At 42.9% G+C, this 17,972-nt stretch overlaps 1 protein-coding gene across 11 annotated transcripts in view; it reads right to left on the minus strand.

The window, feature by feature from the left end:
• Positions 1 to 3,356: 3,356 nt before the first annotated feature.
• The window catches only part of CAMTA1 (calmodulin binding transcription activator 1), a 2,328,268-nt gene continuing 2,313,652 nt past the window's right edge, over positions 3,357 to 17,972 (minus strand). For all 11 annotated transcript variants that reach the window (XM_063943384.1, XM_063943385.1, XM_063943383.1 and 8 more), the window contains one exon: positions 3,357 to 7,332. In XM_063943384.1, the coding sequence (XP_063799454.1) occupies positions 7,269 to 7,332 (64 nt within the window). In that variant the 3' untranslated portion in view covers positions 3,357 to 7,268. The remainder of the gene's footprint in view (positions 7,333 to 17,972) is intronic.

The raw sequence follows: 17,972 nt of genomic DNA on the forward strand, positions 1-17,972 counted from the left end.
GTGTCTGCTGCTAATATAGACTGGTTGATAAAGAGATGTAGTAGTATGTATAAGTATAAAGAAGAAAGAAAAAAAACCACGGGTAGGTGGTATACAATTATGGACGGACTGCCGAGTGCCGACACAGAGGTAGCTACAGCCGTGAACTACCGTACTGTACTGTGTCTGCTGCTAATATAGACTGGTTGATAAAGAGATGTAGTAGTATGTATGTATAAAGAAGAAAGAAAAAAAAACCTCGGGTAGGTGGTATACAATTATGGACGGACTGCCGAGTGCCAACACAGAGGTAGCTACAGCCGTGAACTACCGTACTGTACTGTGTCTGCTGCTAATATAGACTGGTTGATAAAGAGATGTAGTAGTATGTATGTATAAAGAAGAAAGAAAAAAAAAGCTCGGGTAGGTGGTATACAATTATGGACGGACTGCCGAGTGCCGACACAGAGGTAGCTACAGCCGTGAACTACCGTACTGTACTGTGTCTGCTGCTAATATAGACTGGTTGATAAAGAGATGTAGTAGTATGTATGTATAAAGAAGAAAGAAAAAAAAACCTCGGGTAGGTGGTATACAATTATGGACGGACTGCCGAGTGCCGACACAGAGGTAGCTACAGCCGTGAACTACCGTACTGTACTGTGTCTGCTGCTAATATAGACTGGTTGATAAAGAGATGTAGTATGTATGTATAAAGAAGAAAGAAAAAAAAACCACGGGTAGGTGGTATACAATTATGGACAGACTGCCGAGTGCCGACACAGAGGTAGCTACAGCCGTGGACTACCGTACTGTACTGTGTCTGCTGCTAATATAGACTGGTTGATAAAGAGATGTAGTAGTATGTATGTATAAAGAAGAAAGAAAAAAAAACCACGGGTAGGTGGTATACAATTATGGATGGACTGCCGAGTGCCGACACAGAGGTAGCTACAGCCGTGAACTACCGTACTGTGTCTGCTGCGACTGGATGATAAATAATGATATAAAAAAAATATATATATCACTACTGCAGCCGGACAGGTATATATTATATAATGACGGACCTGCTGGACACTGTCTGTCAGCAGAATGAGTTTTTTATAGAATAAAAAAAAAACACCACACAAGTGAAGTCACACGACGAGTGTTTAACTTTTTCAGGCAATCACAATATAGTATACTACTAACTATACTGGTGGTCAGTGTGGTCAGGTCACTGGTCAGTCACACTGGCAGTGGCACTCCTGCAGCAAAAGTGTGCACTGTTTAATTTTAATATAATATGTACTCCTGGCTCCTGCTATAACCTATAACTGGCACTGCAGTGCTCCCCAGTCTCCCCCACAATTATAAGCTGTGTGAGCTGAGCACAGTCAGATATATACATAGATGATGCAGCACACTGGGCTGAGCAGTGCACACAGATATGGTATGTGACTGAGTCACTGTGTGTATCGTTTTTTTCAGGCAGAGAACGGATATATTAAATAAAACTGCACTGTCTGGTGGTCACTGTGGTCAGTCACTAGTAAACTCTGCACTCTCTACACTTCTACAGTACTCCTAAGCTCCAGTAAATCAGGTCAATCTCTCTCTCTCTCTCTTCTAATCTAAATGGAGAGGACGCCAGCCACGTCCTCTCCCTATCAATCTCAATGCACGTGTGAAAATGGCGGCGACGCGCGGCTCCTTATATAGAATCCGAGTCTCGCGAGAATCCGACAGCGTCATGATGACGTTCGGGCGCGCTCGGGTTAACCGAGCAAGGCGGGAGGATCCGAGTCTGCTCGGACCCGTGAAAAAAAACATGAAGTTCGGGCGGGTTCGGATTCAGAGAAACCGAACCCGCTCATCTCTAGTTCAAAACATACTAGACGATTGGACGCAACCCTTTTGTTCCCCCCTCTCGTTCTTTTCATTTTCTGAGAATCTGACAGACCTATGGCCCTCATTCCGAGTTGATCGGTCGCAAGGCGATTTTAGCAGAGTTACACACGCTAAGCCGCCGCCTACTGGGAGTGAATCTTAGCTTCTTAAAATTGCGACCGATGTATTCGCAATATTGCGATTACTAACTACTTAGCAGTTTCAGAGTAGCTCCAGACTTACTCTGCCTGTGCGATCATTTCAGTGCTTGTCGTTCCTGGTTGACGTCACAAACACACCCAGCGTTCGCCCAGGCACTCCCACCGTTTCCCCGGCCACTCCTGCGTTTTTTCCGGAAACGGTAGCGTTTTCAGCCACACGCCCCTGAAACGCCGTGTTTCCGCCCAGTAACACCCATTTCCTGTCAATCACATTACGATCGCCGGAGCGAAGAAAAAGCCGTGAGTAAATATACTTTCATCATAGTAAAGTTACTTGGCGCAGTCGCAGTGCGAACATTGCGCATGCGTACTAAGCGGATTTTCACTGCGATGCGATGAAAAATACCGAGCGAACAACTCGGAATGAGGGCCTATATTCACACACTTGGGTCCCATGGAGTGATGAACGAATGAAAGATACCCCTCTGAGAGGGTACACGCACGTTTTCACGTGAGTGCGGTACGACACCCACCACCTTTTGTGACATTCAGAAAAAGAAACTTGCTCTTACACACAAAAAACAATTAGTTCTCTTATTGTTCTTTTTTACAGATTTTGGATCAGAGGTCGATACTGGAATCAACGTAGAAGGACATTCCATACTACTGAACCGTGTCGAAAAAACATTTTTTTTTAATATAACAGGACTATTATAATTATCTGGTTATACAGTAAGATCACGATTTCATAACTTTATTTGTACACAAGTGTGCGCAGAAGTGATCCCCTTATATGTATTTTTTGTTCTGTTTATATCCAAGGGGTAGAGTGATCCCTTATTTTGGGTTTCACTTTTGCAGCAGCTTAGGGCGCAGCAGAACTCTACATTTTCTGTTGTTCTTGTACCCTAACTGGCATGTCCAGGAGGCCCTTATGCACGGAACATAAGTTCCACCCATTTATATAGTATATATACAGTAAGTGGCTGATCTTACAAGATTTTAATGTAAACATATATTATTATTCCCAATGGGACTCTGGTGAGCACTATGGAGTCGGACAAATGTAATAGAGTGCATGGTTTGCAAACTGCCATGATTTCAGTGATATAGCGCTATTTTTGAATGCAGCAATTTAGAAAAATTGCTGCTAGCACTTTGCAAAACCCAATATATATATATATATATATAAACAATATATCAATAGAGTTGTTTCAGTTTGACTTACAGTAGTATTATTATTGCTAAATCAAAGGCTCGTTTCCTTTCATTGTATTTTTGGTTTTTTAAATTACAGGAAAATATTTACAATAAAAAAATCTAAATAATTAAACAGAGAAACACACATAATATGGGGAATTTAATTTGTTTTTTTTAATTTACAGCAGGAAGAATAGAAAGCATTCAGAAAACATTTTGTTAAGGGCAATTCAAAACATTTTGCATGGTTCCAGCAGCTGAGTTCTTCAACAGATCCATTGATTTCAGTGATGTTTTTCTTACATGCACAATTACAAAAATAAAACTTACAAAAAAAGACATCTATATTAGCTTTACATGCAAGCCTTGGGGACCCCCTTTGGCGCCAACTACTGTGTGGAACTGCCGTAAGCGTGCAACCATGTAGGGATTTCACGTTATATTTTCTATTTCTCTCACACAGTACAGATGGGTTTTTGTTGTTTTTTTGTTGTTGATTTAATGTTCACACTAGAAGCTTAAAATAAAAGGCTGAGAGACAGCATAAGTTTAACAGTTACACATTATGACAGACTCCTGGCACTTGGGAAAAGTCATGTATCCCGTACAAGTGAACTGTTTGTATGCATCTTACATTCAAAATCCAAAATTTCACAGCCAAGGAATGGTCTATTGCAAAGAAGTTGGCTTTGTCAGATGCCCTGTGTAATCTGAAAAGCTCATTGCATCTGATGCTCTCGAACAGGCCCTTGTGACTGCATTTATGTTGGTACAGTAGCTTGGAAAGGTCCTGCATGTTACGGATCTGATAACGTTATTGACACACTGAACAACACTGACCTTTTTTTGTTTTTTTTAGTACAAATATACAGAGAATACAGCATTACGACTGAGACCAGTACTCTTGCCAGGGTGAGAAAAAGTTACATTCTTCATGAAAAGTGGAAATATTTAATATACAATTCCAGATAACAAAATTCTAAAAGTTCTTCTAATGCTAATACTTATACATAAGAGCAGTGTTGTTATTTCAAAAAGGCGTTTTGATATGTTATTCTTCCCGTTCCTCATGAATACATAATAAAATACATTCTTCTTAGGACACTCAATGTCCCATCAAAAAAGAGCAGTATATATCTATTTTTAATGTACAGACTATTCATAATGGCAGATTGTGCGTGATCTCATGAGAAGTATAGAACATATACATCATTTTTTTAGCTTGTTCCTATCTGTACATCTCGCGTGAAAGGAAATTAACGGTTATTAAAAAAATGCAACAAGAGTACTGACCTCATCAATTTTTAGCTTCATTTTCAAACCTTTGTCTCGAACAACCTGGTTAAAAGTTTCTTACATATGCACATTGTGTATCTTTACATTTTTACTTCTCAGTATAAAAAAAATTATACAGTAGAAACTGTTTTATAGGGGAAAAAGGCTAGTACACCCTGAATAGTACTGTCTCCCCTTACAATCAAATATGTAACAGATTGTATTCTAAAAGATTAGACAAGTATTGACAATAAATGCCAAAGTTTAATACCGAAGCACACATATTGTATTTTTTTCTGTCTTTCAAATACCTCATTATCTGATCACTTTGGCTTGTTTCTGTGTGGAAATAATCATATATACCATGAGTTCCCTACAAGACCAGTTTGCATCATTTTTTTTTGTATTTTATGGTTGTTTTGATTTTTTACACTGTAGTTTGTGTGCAATTATTTAACATTTTCTGACTTCCAGCAGGGAGATATGAAAATGTGAAACATCTTTTCTACTTTCTTACTATTTATTTATTTTTTTTAAATATTTTTTTATTATAATTTTTTTTAAACATTTTTATTAAATTTAAGTCTACATTTTTTTTAATTGGCGTGAGTGTATGGTGTTAAGCGTATATACCTTTTTATGAGTATCTGCTTTTGCAAATGTAACTTAATTTTCTTAAGCGATATAGCATTCACATTACTTGGCACCATTGGCAAAATAAATAATAATAAAAAATAACAAATAGATAAATCAATAAAAAATTAATAAGATGAAATAATGTTTTGATAGACAAAAAAATAAAATAAATGTAAACATATTCATTTAGTAATGTTACTCTGCTTTTTTCTAAGTCTAAATACAGTAGCTCTTTTTTGCAGTTTAGTCATGCTTTAGCAAAATGTTCTTGTAAAGAACATTTAAAATAAAGTACCCTTATAGTGAAATAAAATGTTTTGATTCATTTTACAGACCATAGCCACTAATGCTTTGCTTTTTGTTCATTTCTTTTGTTTCATGCACATATCTTATTTTTTATATATATATATATATCTACAATATATACAGGTAACACATCCACACTTTTCTAATTCGTTCCAGCAAACTATACAAATATTAGTGATCTCCAGCCATGTTATTGACCCATATCCATGTAAGTAATTTCATTCAACTCCACAATAACTTCTTTCAAATAATATTTTCTCATTACAGTCCTGCCTGTTATATACAAATCTTTCTCAGGTTTGTTATATGATAAGACCAAATATATTAACTGGCCAGCACACAGCACCACATTGATTCTTAGGTGGAAAAATGTTCAGGCAATGTAAATGCAACCCTTTTGGGCAGTATACATTTTAAAAGCGATCGACAGACGCAAGGTTTTATTTCTTTTTGTATTTTTTTCCAGCTATGATTGTAGTCTATAGCTAAAACCTTTACGAATATGAACATTTTAAATTATGAAAAAAATTTAAATAAATTTTTCGAACATACAGTAGTCATCCTGCCTACTAACTTGTATATCTTTTCATAATAATTATTTGTGCATAACATACTGGTAATTTCATAGTGAGGAAAAAGTCCCAGCATTCTATGGTGTCTTCACCTTTTAAAATGAAGATTACAAACACTGAGGGTGTAAATTGTCCACTGTGACCATCGTTCTGTCCAGTCAAGACTACAGGACAATTTATCTACTCAACGAAGTGGCCAGTGGACCAAGAGGTTGGTTCTTCATGTGTTATGTGAATATATAATAAATATATTTATATATATATATATATATATATATATAGGGGATAGTAGTAATTATACAGTGCACAATCATTTTTTGTGTGAGATGGATATATAATATATCATTTTATACCAACTTCTACTAAGTAACATCCTCAAAATGTTGACGTCAACATTTTTTTTATCTATCTCTGAGTTAGCAATGTATTCACCATGGACCAAAATCCTTCTCACATAAAATATAATGTGCACAATGCATAGATATGTCTATATACATATATGGGTGAAAGAACTGTTTTTAACCAATAAAGCATTTTGAAGAAAAAAAAAAACATAAAAAAACCCCAATAACGAAATGTACGGTCAGAAGGATTCTCTGACCACACTAAAAGGCAGATACACGTGAAGTCTGCATTCTTTGTAGACTTGTGTTTCGATAATGCTCTAAAGCTCTAATGTAACTAATGGTATGGTTATACATTGCATATGTTATATGGTGTATGTATGAGAAATACTTCAGAGTTGGGGATCTGTACAAGAAGCAGCTCAGGTAAGGAACATAAGTCCATCAAGCTAAGATATGGTCCATACTCTTCATTCATTCATTCAAGGATTTCCATGGGCTTAGCTCCTTGTGAGTGATCGATGGCTCTGGGTTTTGCATTCAGGCTTTGCTTGTGCATTTCCACCTTTCCTCAATAATTTTTGGTATAATATTTGTACAGTTCCACACGTTGTTTGAATTCAGCCCTATGTGAATCATGCTGCTCCCACCTCAGAGATTGGAGCTACTCTCAATCATCTCCTGGCGCCATTTTGTTTTTGTTTCCCATGATTCAACAGAAGATTAAAATCCAAGATGTCTTGTTGAACAAAGCAAAAGTTGTCCATGAAAGTGCAAATGCAAATGACCAAAAAGATTACTGTTAAAATCCTGCAGGTGATCTCTTGAAAACTGCAGTGTTATTTTATTATTTTATTTTATTTTTTGTTGTTGTTGTTGCATGTCTCTGCTAAAAACAGAAAATGAAAACAGTCCAAAAAGCGCTGTCACATTGCTAAGGGACGCTGATTTAATTCTTCAAGTTCCTTGGCCTTTTTCAATTCTTTCACTCTGAAAAAATGAGAGAAAAAGGAAATCTATAGTCATACAGCCTGAAGAACGCATGCAGGAAACGTGCAGGTCACATGGATTTACTGTGCAAACAGAAATAAGGTAATCATCATGCATTTCAGCCTGCAATGTGAAATAGCAGAACAGCCGTTGATCAAAGTGGGGACTTATGGGTCTATTTACTAAGCCTTGGATGGAGATAAAGTCGATGGAGATAAATAACCAGCCAATTGGCTCCTAACTGCCATGCCACAGGCTGTGTTTGAAAAATGACAGTTAGGAGCTGATTGGCTGGTACTTTATCTCTGTTGACCTTATCTACACCCAAGGCTTAGTAAATAGACCCTTTAGTGTCCAACTGTCCTGTAAGTGCTTACGACTGTATCCTCAATGGCGATGTTACCAGAGTAGTATAGCATTTCGGGGGGTTACTTCTAGAAATTAATTAGGTCATATCCAATATAATAAAAGGGTAACTCTGCTCCTTATCTCTGGGGGGAGAATTCAAGTGTTTTGGCGCCTGACAGAGCAATTCAAGGGTTGCTCCGTTCGGGAGTGCACAGCTGCTGGTGCTGACATTACTGTTATGTTGTTCTGTCATTTTGAGGGACTAGTAACTAGTTTATCCATAAACTCCCAACCCTCAAATAAGAGTAACTTGAATGTTCAGTGTGCGAGAGATACACATTTACACCAACCCATGTTATGAAAACTTCCCCAGCCATTGCAGTTCTGAGTACTAATTGCATATGGATGGTTATAGAGTGGAAGTTGCCATATTGTCTAATTACAGTCTGTCTTACAATTTATAGCAATGCAATTCCTATTCACAATCTCCCAAACTGCCCTGTTCTACTATTGAAAATGTGGGGCTGAGTACATCCTGGAAAATAGGACCTCCTGGTGTGAAGCCCCTGTATATCTACTGGTTTGGGAGAAGGAGGCTTTGGACTCCTAAAGTTTCATTGAATGTTGATGTGGTTATATATATTGAGTGCAAAATGAAAGAATATATATAATTAATAGGGGAGGGGCTATTAACCAGAGGGTTGGTGGGACTAGCTAGCACTAAACACCATTGGGAGGATTCAGATAGCCCCAAACCTCCAATGGATCCTCCCTCGATGTCTGTCTGCACACACTTCCAAATATGTTGGTAGCTTTAACATTGATTATCTTTCCATACCTCCATGGGTTGCAAGTAAAATGTAGCAATGTTTTACCACCCTAAAATCCCACGGAGCTATATCATGCTGAAAACCTCATGGCTAATTGAATTGGTTCCATGTTTTTCAAGGGCCTTAGGCTACGGCCAAGTCTTTCTCTAAAAAATATACCTTTTTGTCACCAATGTTGACAACTGTTAAGTGGTTAGGATGGTGGTGCTATCACAATTAAAGTGCTTTTTTCCCTCAATGATAAATCTGGGCTGATTTTGTTTCACCTGCAGATACTTTTATATCTGACATTGCACTGCATCCAGCTCTAGGACAGCAGCTGTAAGAGAACACACTGATATTTAAGTTAACAAAGTGACCAGTTCGGTTCACCACGATGTGTGTGGAATTACATAACCATATGCACTTATACATCTTTTTCTGCTCTATAGCTGAGAATTGTTTCATAATTGGCAGCTTGTTTTACTGACAGTAACCCTGATTTAAGCAACACTGTATTTGGGAACAACATTTGCACTGGCAGTAGCACCAAATGAGCGATAAGCTTTTAGAAACCTAATGCAAGATAGTTCATAAAAGAAAGTTTCTGGTTGGCTGCAACAGGTTGTGTCTTTACTGCTTTACAGCAGTCCAAACGTATACAAAATTGTTCGCATCCGCCTAGGGTACCAAGCACTGTTGCGCATATTCTGGATTCGGCAGGCAGGTGAAGGGTGCGAGATGTGGTTCCATTGCCAGCATTTAAACTTCATGTTAACTGCAATTCACACCCTTCACCCAGAATTGAATACATAATCTCTGGATTATTGAGAACATAAACCTATTCAGGGTGACACCACTGTGTCATGTGTGTTACTGACCATCATGTTTTCTTACTGAGCAGCAGACACATTTTTTACCGTCAGTAAATGTATAATGTGCGGTTGTTGTAATTTATAGGGAATGTCCCTTGCCAAATTGTGTACGATTCAGATGGGCGTTCACTTCCCTCCAGACCCAAACAATATTTTGGTGCACATACATGATTCATCTTTGCTTAATAACCAGAATGCAAGATCCAATTCAAACATATTACTGAGGCTGTAACAGTACACAGTTGTGACGGCTAGCAATGGCTGACGCTTACTCACATGGTAAAGCTTTAAGTACAGAAATACTTCCCCCCCTTCATATAGTGACTGTCATTAGCAAAGCTGCCAACTGTCCAGTTGCCCTGCATACAAATAGGCATCAGTCACCGCAAAATAGGTGTGGATTGCCCGGATAGGCATGGCTTGGCTAGACTGAGGGTGTGGCCTCATATGGGATGTTGGCATCAGCTAGAATTTTTTTTGAAGCAAATGTATCCCAAACACATGGGCAGAAAGTGATTATGTAAATGGCAAGAGTTAGTTCTCATGTAACATGTGATGTATTCCCCAGGCAGATGTAAAATAACTAAATCTGGACCCTTGGGGAGGTGGAGCAGAGGCGGAACCACCGCCAGTGCAACCAGTGCGTTGCACTGGGGCCTGCCACTGTCCAGGGGCCCGAAGCATGTAATGAGTCAAACTGACGCATTACATGCCGCTGTGTGCTGCGGGCAACTGCTGCCCGCAACACACAGCCGCCCGCAGGACACAGGAGTGGAGCGCAGCGGTCACGGGGGTAAGGAGAAGGAGGGAGGTGGAGGAGGGAGCCGCAGCAGCGCTTTGTTATTGGTTGAGGCACTGCTGCTGCTGTCCCTCTGCTTCACTATAGGCTGTCTTCCGCCGCTGTGAAGCGCATCCCAGCCATTCACAGCGGTAGAAGACAGCCTATAGTGAAGCAGAGGGACAGTAGCAGCAGCGCCTCCACCAATAACACAGCGCTGCTGCGGCTCCCTCCTCCTCCTTCTCTCCTGCCCGGGAATCGTGATCTGCCAGAAGCTGCACCGAGGAGCCTGAGCCAGCGAAGAGGGTAAGTATAATTAATTCATTCTTTCTTTCTTTCTCTTTATGTGTAAAAAGGGCACGCTGTCTGCCGTTATGTGTAAAAAGGGGACGCTGTCTGCCGCAATGTGTAAACAGGGGGAATCTGCCTGCCGTAATGTGTAAAAAGAGGGGCGATGTCTGCCGTAATGTAAAACAAGAGCACGCTGTCTGCTGTAATTTGTAAAACGGGGACGCTGTCTGCAGTTGTGTAAAAAGGGCACGCTGTCTGCCGTTATGTGTAAAAAGTGTACGCTGTCTACCGCTATGTGTAACAAGGGCACGCTGTCTGCCGTTATGTGTAAAAAGGGGACGCTGTCTGCCATTATGTGTAAAAAGGGGACGCTGTCTGCCGTTATGTGTAAAAAGGGGACGCTGTCTGCCGTTATGTGTAAAAAGGGGACGCTGTCTGCCGTTATGTGTAAAAAGGGGGACGCTGTCTGCCGTAATTTGTAAAAAGGGGACGCTGTCTGCCGTAATTTGTAAAAAAGGGGAATCTGCCTGCCGTTATGTGTAAAAAGGGCACGCTGTCTGCCGTTATGTGTAAAAAGGGCACGCTGTCTGCCGTTATGTGTAAAAAGGGGACGCTGTCTGCTGCAATGTGTAAAAAAGGGGAATCTGCCTGCCGTAATGTGTAAAAAGAGGGACGCTGTCTGCCGTAATGTGTAACAAGGGCACGCTGTCTGCCGTTATGTGTAACAAGGGCACGCTGTCTGCCGTTATGTGTAAAAAGGGGACGCTGTCTGCCGTTATGTGTAAAAAGGGGACGCTGTCTGCCGTTATGTGTAAAAAGGGGACGCTGTCTGCCGTTATGTGTAAAAAGGGATGCTGTCTGCCGTTATGTGTAAAAAGGGGGACGCTGTCTGCCGTAATGTGTAAAAAGGGGACGCTGTCTGCCGTAATGTGTAAAAAGGGGACGCTGTCTGCCGTAATGTGTAAAAAGAGGAATCTGTCCACCGTAAGGTGTAAAAGGGTCTCTACCTGGTGTAGTGGTGCTACTGTGCGGCGTAATTTGAATAATGGAGACTACTGTGCACCGTTTTATGAATTGGTATTATTTTGTGGCCACACCCCTTCCCCACGAAGCCACGCCACTATGTATTTTTGCGCGCGCCTACTGCACGCACTGCCCCTGTTTTACATACAGGGGTGGGGCTCCGATGCCGTTTCTTGCACACAGTGCTAAAATGTCTAGTTACGGCACTGTTGCTAGGTATCCATTTCTCTGGCCCTGAGCAGGTCCCCCTCACCAGATCCTCTCCAGGGGTGAGGGGGTGGACTTGGATGGGATGGGGGGGGGGGGGGCAAAGCATTTTGTCGCACCTGGGCCCACCGCTTGCTAGTTCCGCCACCGAGGTGGAGTTATGAAGAAATGGGTATGAGGGGGTCAAAAGCAGGGAAATATGTAAGAGGTGGGTACAATAGGGTGAAAAACATTATGACATCTAATACAGTGACAACTCCACTTTGAAGAGCTACACTGAGGATTTGCTGTTCAGTGCAACCCTGCATTATAATTTTTTTTTCCTAACAAGTACATGTCTTTGACATTAATATAATGAGACTAAATCTGGCTCATGTATGTGTCATTTGGATGTATACAGTATATACAAACTACAATTCCATTGTGCCTTGTACACCTCTGAAGATCCCTATTATCACTAAGAAATCCTGTGCAGTATCTTACTCCTAGCTGACAGTACATAGAAAGAGCAGCAGCACACAGCCATACGGCATTGCACTAACACAGTATATGCACTATGGGGGTCATTCTGAGTTGTTCGCTCGTTATTTTTTTCTCGCAACGGAGCGATTAGTCGCTAATGCGCATGCGCAATGTCCGCAGTGTGACTGCGCCAAGTAAATTTGCTATGCAGTTAGGTATTTTACTCACGGCATTACAAGGTTTTTTCTTCGTTCTGGTGATCGTAATGTGATTGACAGGAAGTGGGTGTTTCTGGGCGGAAACTGGCCGATTATGGGAGTGTGAAAAAACGCTACCGTTTCTGGGAAAAACGCGGGAGTGGCTGGAGAAACGGAGGAGTGTCTGGGAGAACGCTGGGAGTGTTTGTGACGTCAAACCAGGAACGACAAGCACTGAACTGATCGCAGATGCCGAGTAAGTCTGGAGCTACTCAGAAACTGCTAAGAAGTGTCTATTCGCAATTCTGCTAATCTTTCGTTCGCAATTTTGATAAGCTAAGATTCACTCCCAGTAGGCGGCGGCTTAGCGTGTGCAAAGCTGCTAAAAGCAGCTTGCGAGCGAAGAACTCGGAATGAGGGCCAATGTGTCGTTACCGTACTACTAGCACAGTACTTACCTGCCAACATCCCCCATGACAAAGTCGGGATATCCCGATTCCCAACCCACCCACACCATGCCCGTTTCATACCATGGGCCTAATACAGATCTGATCGCAGCAGCAAATTTGTTAGCTAATGGGCAAAACCATGTGCACTGCAGGTGGAGCAAATGTAACATGTGCAGAGAGAGTTAGATTTGGGTGGGGTGTGTTGAAACTGAAATCTAAATTGCAGTGTCAAAATAAAGCAGCCAGTATTTACCCTGCACAGAAACAATATAACCCACCCAAATCTAACTCTCTCTGCAATGTTATATCTGCCCCACCTGCAGTGCACATGGTTTTGCCCATTAGCTAACAACGTTGCTGCGATCAACTCTGAATAACCCCCTAAGTCTTGGAGAGAGATAAAGTGGACGGATATAAAGTACCAGCCAATCAGCTCCGGTTATTGTTCAAACACAGCTTATAACATGGCAGCTAAGAACTGATTGGCTAGTACTTTATCTCTGTCCACTTTATCTCTCTCCAAGGATTAGTACGTAGACCCCAAAGAGCCTTATTCTGAGTCGCATATAAAAGCAAATGCAGCAGCATCTATTAGTGGTCACCCATTTGAGCCTTTATGCAAATACCGCTACAAGCTCCTTCCCTTGTGTACATCTGTGCGGTCCAATGTGCAAGGAGTTTTAGCACCAGTACACGCTGTAATACAGATAGGTGCGCTCTTATACGCCACCATTGAAACTTGCAACAAACCTATGGCAGGTGCTGTGTCTCCATCTCACCACAGCCTCCTAAGCCTGTGTGTCTGGGAACGTAGCCACTTGCATTTACACTCCCACTGAACCCGCCATATTTGCATGCACTACTAGCCACCTCCGAGTCCGCGCCCAGGAACACCCATCATTTCACAACTTTGATACACTCAGAGTAACGCATGCACCGTAGGAGATATCGGAGGCATGCGCAGTTGCAAATAATCATTCAACTACGTAAATGTTGGCTTTGTGTGCGGATTGTGTCTGTATCTTAGAATCAGGCCCAAAGCCTGTACTGCCATCAGGGGCATTCGGCAATTACAAGTGTATGGGGCCTGGACTAGCTAGGGGGCCGACTATCACATGGGGTTCAGGCCTCCCAGGAGGATGCAGCCACACCTCCTGCAGCATTTAAAAGGAGCCAAAGTATTTCCACAGACTTAGCGCATAGCCCCAAAAGATCTCATCTGTAGGATGAGAGGTATACCTGAAACTATGACTGTACCAGAAGAGGGGATAGTTTCTCCATGGAAATGTCAATGACATGACCAACAGGCTAAAGGATGGCTGTGGCTTATGGTGCCAAAGAGTATGTGTCTACAGGCTCCACAGTAAATAGGTACAAGGTGGACTGCATAGAATTCCACACAAAACACCAACAACTGACGAGAGGAAGCCTGACTTCTTCTATATGCTTAAATGCAACATGAATATTATAAGAGCAGCCTACTGTGGCACCGGTTTTATGCACTTCAGCCCAATGGAAAAGGGGCAGAGCTGGGGGGAGGGGGGGGGGTTGTGTGATGCAGCTTCTTATTGGCTTGCATGGTTGTGTACCACATGCAGCAGGTTAACACTATTAGTGTGCAGTCCCCAGGGCTCACAACCAGCCCACATTGAACCAACCCACTGGGAAACGCTTTATTTCCTACTACATCTGTCATTGGTAGATAAAAGGGCTATTGTATTTTATCTATCACAGATTTATTTATTTTTTAATTCATGAGAATTTCCAAAGGAAGAAGTGCAATTTTGATTTCACAGTAGTGTGAAAACAGGATTTTGGTACATAACGGTAAATACCTTTCTCCGATTGCACAGGGACACTGGAGTGCTCTTTAGAATGGGGTATAGAGTGTGTGCTAACCGGGAGCTGGCACTTTAAGAATTTAGAAGTGTGAATAGCTCCTCCCCCTCTATACCCCTCCTACAAACCAGTCTAACCATTCCCGAGGAGAGCTGGAAGAATAAACTTCAGGAGGAGGAGTGAAACAAGTACACACAACGAACACGACACACAACAGGTGTGAAACACAAGGAAACAGTCAAAAGAAGAACTGAAAATAGTTAAACACATAATGACAATAACCATGGCAGGAAGGAACAGCACAGGGTGGGCATCCGGTGTCATCTGTGGAATCGGAGAAAGGGATTTACTGGTAAGTACCAAAATCCCGTTTTCTCCTTCATCCACTTGGGGACACTGGAGTGCTCTTTACAATGGGGACGTTCCAGAGCTCCCATCATGGGTGGGAGGGCTCTGAGAACCCTGTAAAACAGCACGGCCATATTGCGAAACAGGCAGCGAACCTGCCGAACTGGTAAAGCCGGACAAAAGTATGCCGTCCGGACCCAGTGGCTGCTAAGCAAAGTTGATCCATGAAAACCCCGCGGGCAGCCGCCCACGAGGGACCCACCGAGAGTGTAGAATGTGTTGTAATGGAAGCCTCCCTGTATAAGGCCACATAGGCATGTCTGATGGCCAGACGTATCCATCATGTGTCTGCTTTGATTCCCGCCAAACAGGCCGGGCGGAATTATACAGGACAAATAAAAAGTCTGATTTCCTCAGAGAAGCAGTCCTGTCAATATAGAACCCTGACAATGTCCAGAGATCTGGAAGCAGAAGAGTCTCCTGGAAGAACCGGTACCACAAGAGGTTGGTTAATGCTGAAAACCTAGACCGCCCTTGAAAGGAATGACATTTCTTTGCTGAGTTCGGCCCTATCTTCCTGGAAGATCAAGAATGGAGTGCAACAGGGCAGAGCTCCGAGCTCTGACACTTTTCTGGCAGAAGCCAGGGTGAGTAGAAGTACCACTTTCCTTGATAGGTACTTCAACTCCACCTTCTCCAGTGGTTCTAACAAAGAAGACTGTAAGAACGAAAGTACAATCTCCAGGTCCCATGGTGCTGAGGAACAAAAAGTGGTTGTAAACAGATAACCCCCTGAAGGTTTTAACATCTGGAAGAAATACCAGTTTCTTCTGGAAGGAGATGGACAACTCAGACACCTGCACCATCCTAGACGTAATCCGTCTGAGAAACCTGCTTGCAGGAAAAAAGGAGGAGCCATGACATCTTGAAGGTAGTGGGAAACGATGTTCACGCCAGGATGAGTAAGCGTTCCAGATGCGGTGGTAGTGGCTGGAAGTAACTTTCTTCCGGTCCTGAGCATAGTAGGGATGGCTGCCGCTTGAATCCCTCTTTAACTGAAGATTGCTCTTTCAACAGCCTCGCTGTCAAACGAAGCCACCTCAAGTCTGGCTAGACGAAAGGCCCCTGTTGTAGCATATCCTCTCGCAGCAGTAGAGACCATGGATCGTCAACCAGAAGCAGACGAGGGCTGGTAATACCAAGCTCGGTGTGGCCTTCTCTCTCTTGATGCATTAAAAAAGACGAGGCAGCAGAGGGAATGGTGGAAACAGGTAGACAAACCGGAACCGCCAGGATATTGTGAGTGCATCTACCGCTATGGCTGATGGGTCCCTTGTTCAAGAACAATACAGTGGCAGTTGATGATTTTGTCTGTACGCCATAAGGTCAACTTGTGGAAGGCCCCACCGATGGGATCAGATGTCGAAACACCTAAGGATGGAGAGCCTACTCCCCGGGATGTATGTCCAGACAACTTAGGTAGTCGGCCTCCCAATTGTCCCCGCCAGGAATGAATCTTGCTGATATTGCCACAGCGTATTGCTCCACCCAAAGAAGGATGCGTCTTACCTCCCTCGTAGCCACTCGACTTCTGGTGCCGCCTTGTCAGTTTATGTATGCCATAGCCATAGCGTCCTCCGACTGAACTCTGACGGCTTGGCCCCGCAACAGGTGATGTGCTAGCTGTAGAGCCTAGAACACTGCCTGCTGTTCCCAGATGTTTATAGGCAGCATCACTGCCTGTGGAGTCCAGCGGCCTTGAAAGTGGGTGTGCTGAGTCACTACCACAACCCTCGCAGGTTTGCTTCTGTGGTGAAGAGAGTCCAATGCCACATTCCGAACCTCTAGTCACGTAGATGAGGTCAACTACCAGAGAAGAGATATCGGAGTTCTGAGTGCCAATGTCACTCTTTGGTGAAGGAACAAGAAGGAGATCCAGCTGAAAAGGCCTTGAGTGGAAACAGCCACAAGGGACTGCTTTTAAGGCTGCCTCCCGAGTAGTCGTATGTGTAAATGTACCGACACTCGCCTGTGTTGTAGGAACAACAGAACCCTAACCTTAATATCCAAAGACCCTAGGAACACTTTTTCGTCTAATCCTGCAATGAGTAAATTAAAGGATTCTATCCTGAACTGGAAAAAACTTTCAGAAAAAGGATAGAGATCCTTTAAGTTCAGAATAGGTCTGACTGAGCCGTCCGCCTTCGGAACCACAAATAAACTGGAGTAAAACCCCTGTTTTAGCTGATGTGTGGGAACTGGTACCAACACTCATGCTGTAAGGAGTTTGTCTATAGCCTTCCGTAAAACAACACACCGGTCGTCTGAAGCTGGCAAGCTGGTGGTGAAAAACCGAGGAGGAGACTGGAATCGGAAATCGAGCTTGCACCTGAGTGATGAGGTTCCGTACCCAGGTGTCCGGGCAGGATTGTGCCCAGACATCCCAAAGTCCCACAGACGAACTACCAACCTGGTTTCCCCCTGGGTTTCGTGGTGGACCTGGTGTCCTGGAGGGAAGAGGTCGCCGTGGCTCTGCCATGTTCTCTGTTGCCACGAGAAAGTGCTGATCCTCCTCTGGAACGACATCTAAATCTTCCAGAGGCCCGAAAGGACCGAAAGGAAGGTCCGGAATAAGGCCTTCGAGTGGCCGCCACAGCTGAGGGTAGAAAAGTAGACTTATCCCCAGTCGCCTAGGAAATCCACTTGTCCAGGTTGGGCCCGAACAGGACGTCGCTAGTAAATGGTAACGCTTCCAACTCCCTCTTTGATTCTGCGTCTGCTTGCCACTGTTGCAACAAGGGAGCTCTGCGGCTGACACCACTAAGGCGGAGGACCTAGAAACGAGATTACATACCTCCTTAGATGCCTCACCTAGATAAGTGGCTGACTCCTCAATGTGCTCTGCATAGGGGATAAGAACCTCCTCTAGGGGTCCTGCTCACAGACCCTCAGCTAGTTGTTTCACCAAGGCTTCAAAGGCTCTGTTGACCTGGCTGTCTACCAGTACAGGACAC

Source organism: Pseudophryne corroboree, chromosome 10 (assembly GCF_028390025.1).
Source record: "Pseudophryne corroboree isolate aPseCor3 chromosome 10, aPseCor3.hap2, whole genome shotgun sequence".
In the NCBI taxonomy this organism is placed as follows: domain Eukaryota; kingdom Metazoa; phylum Chordata; class Amphibia; order Anura; family Myobatrachidae; genus Pseudophryne; species Pseudophryne corroboree.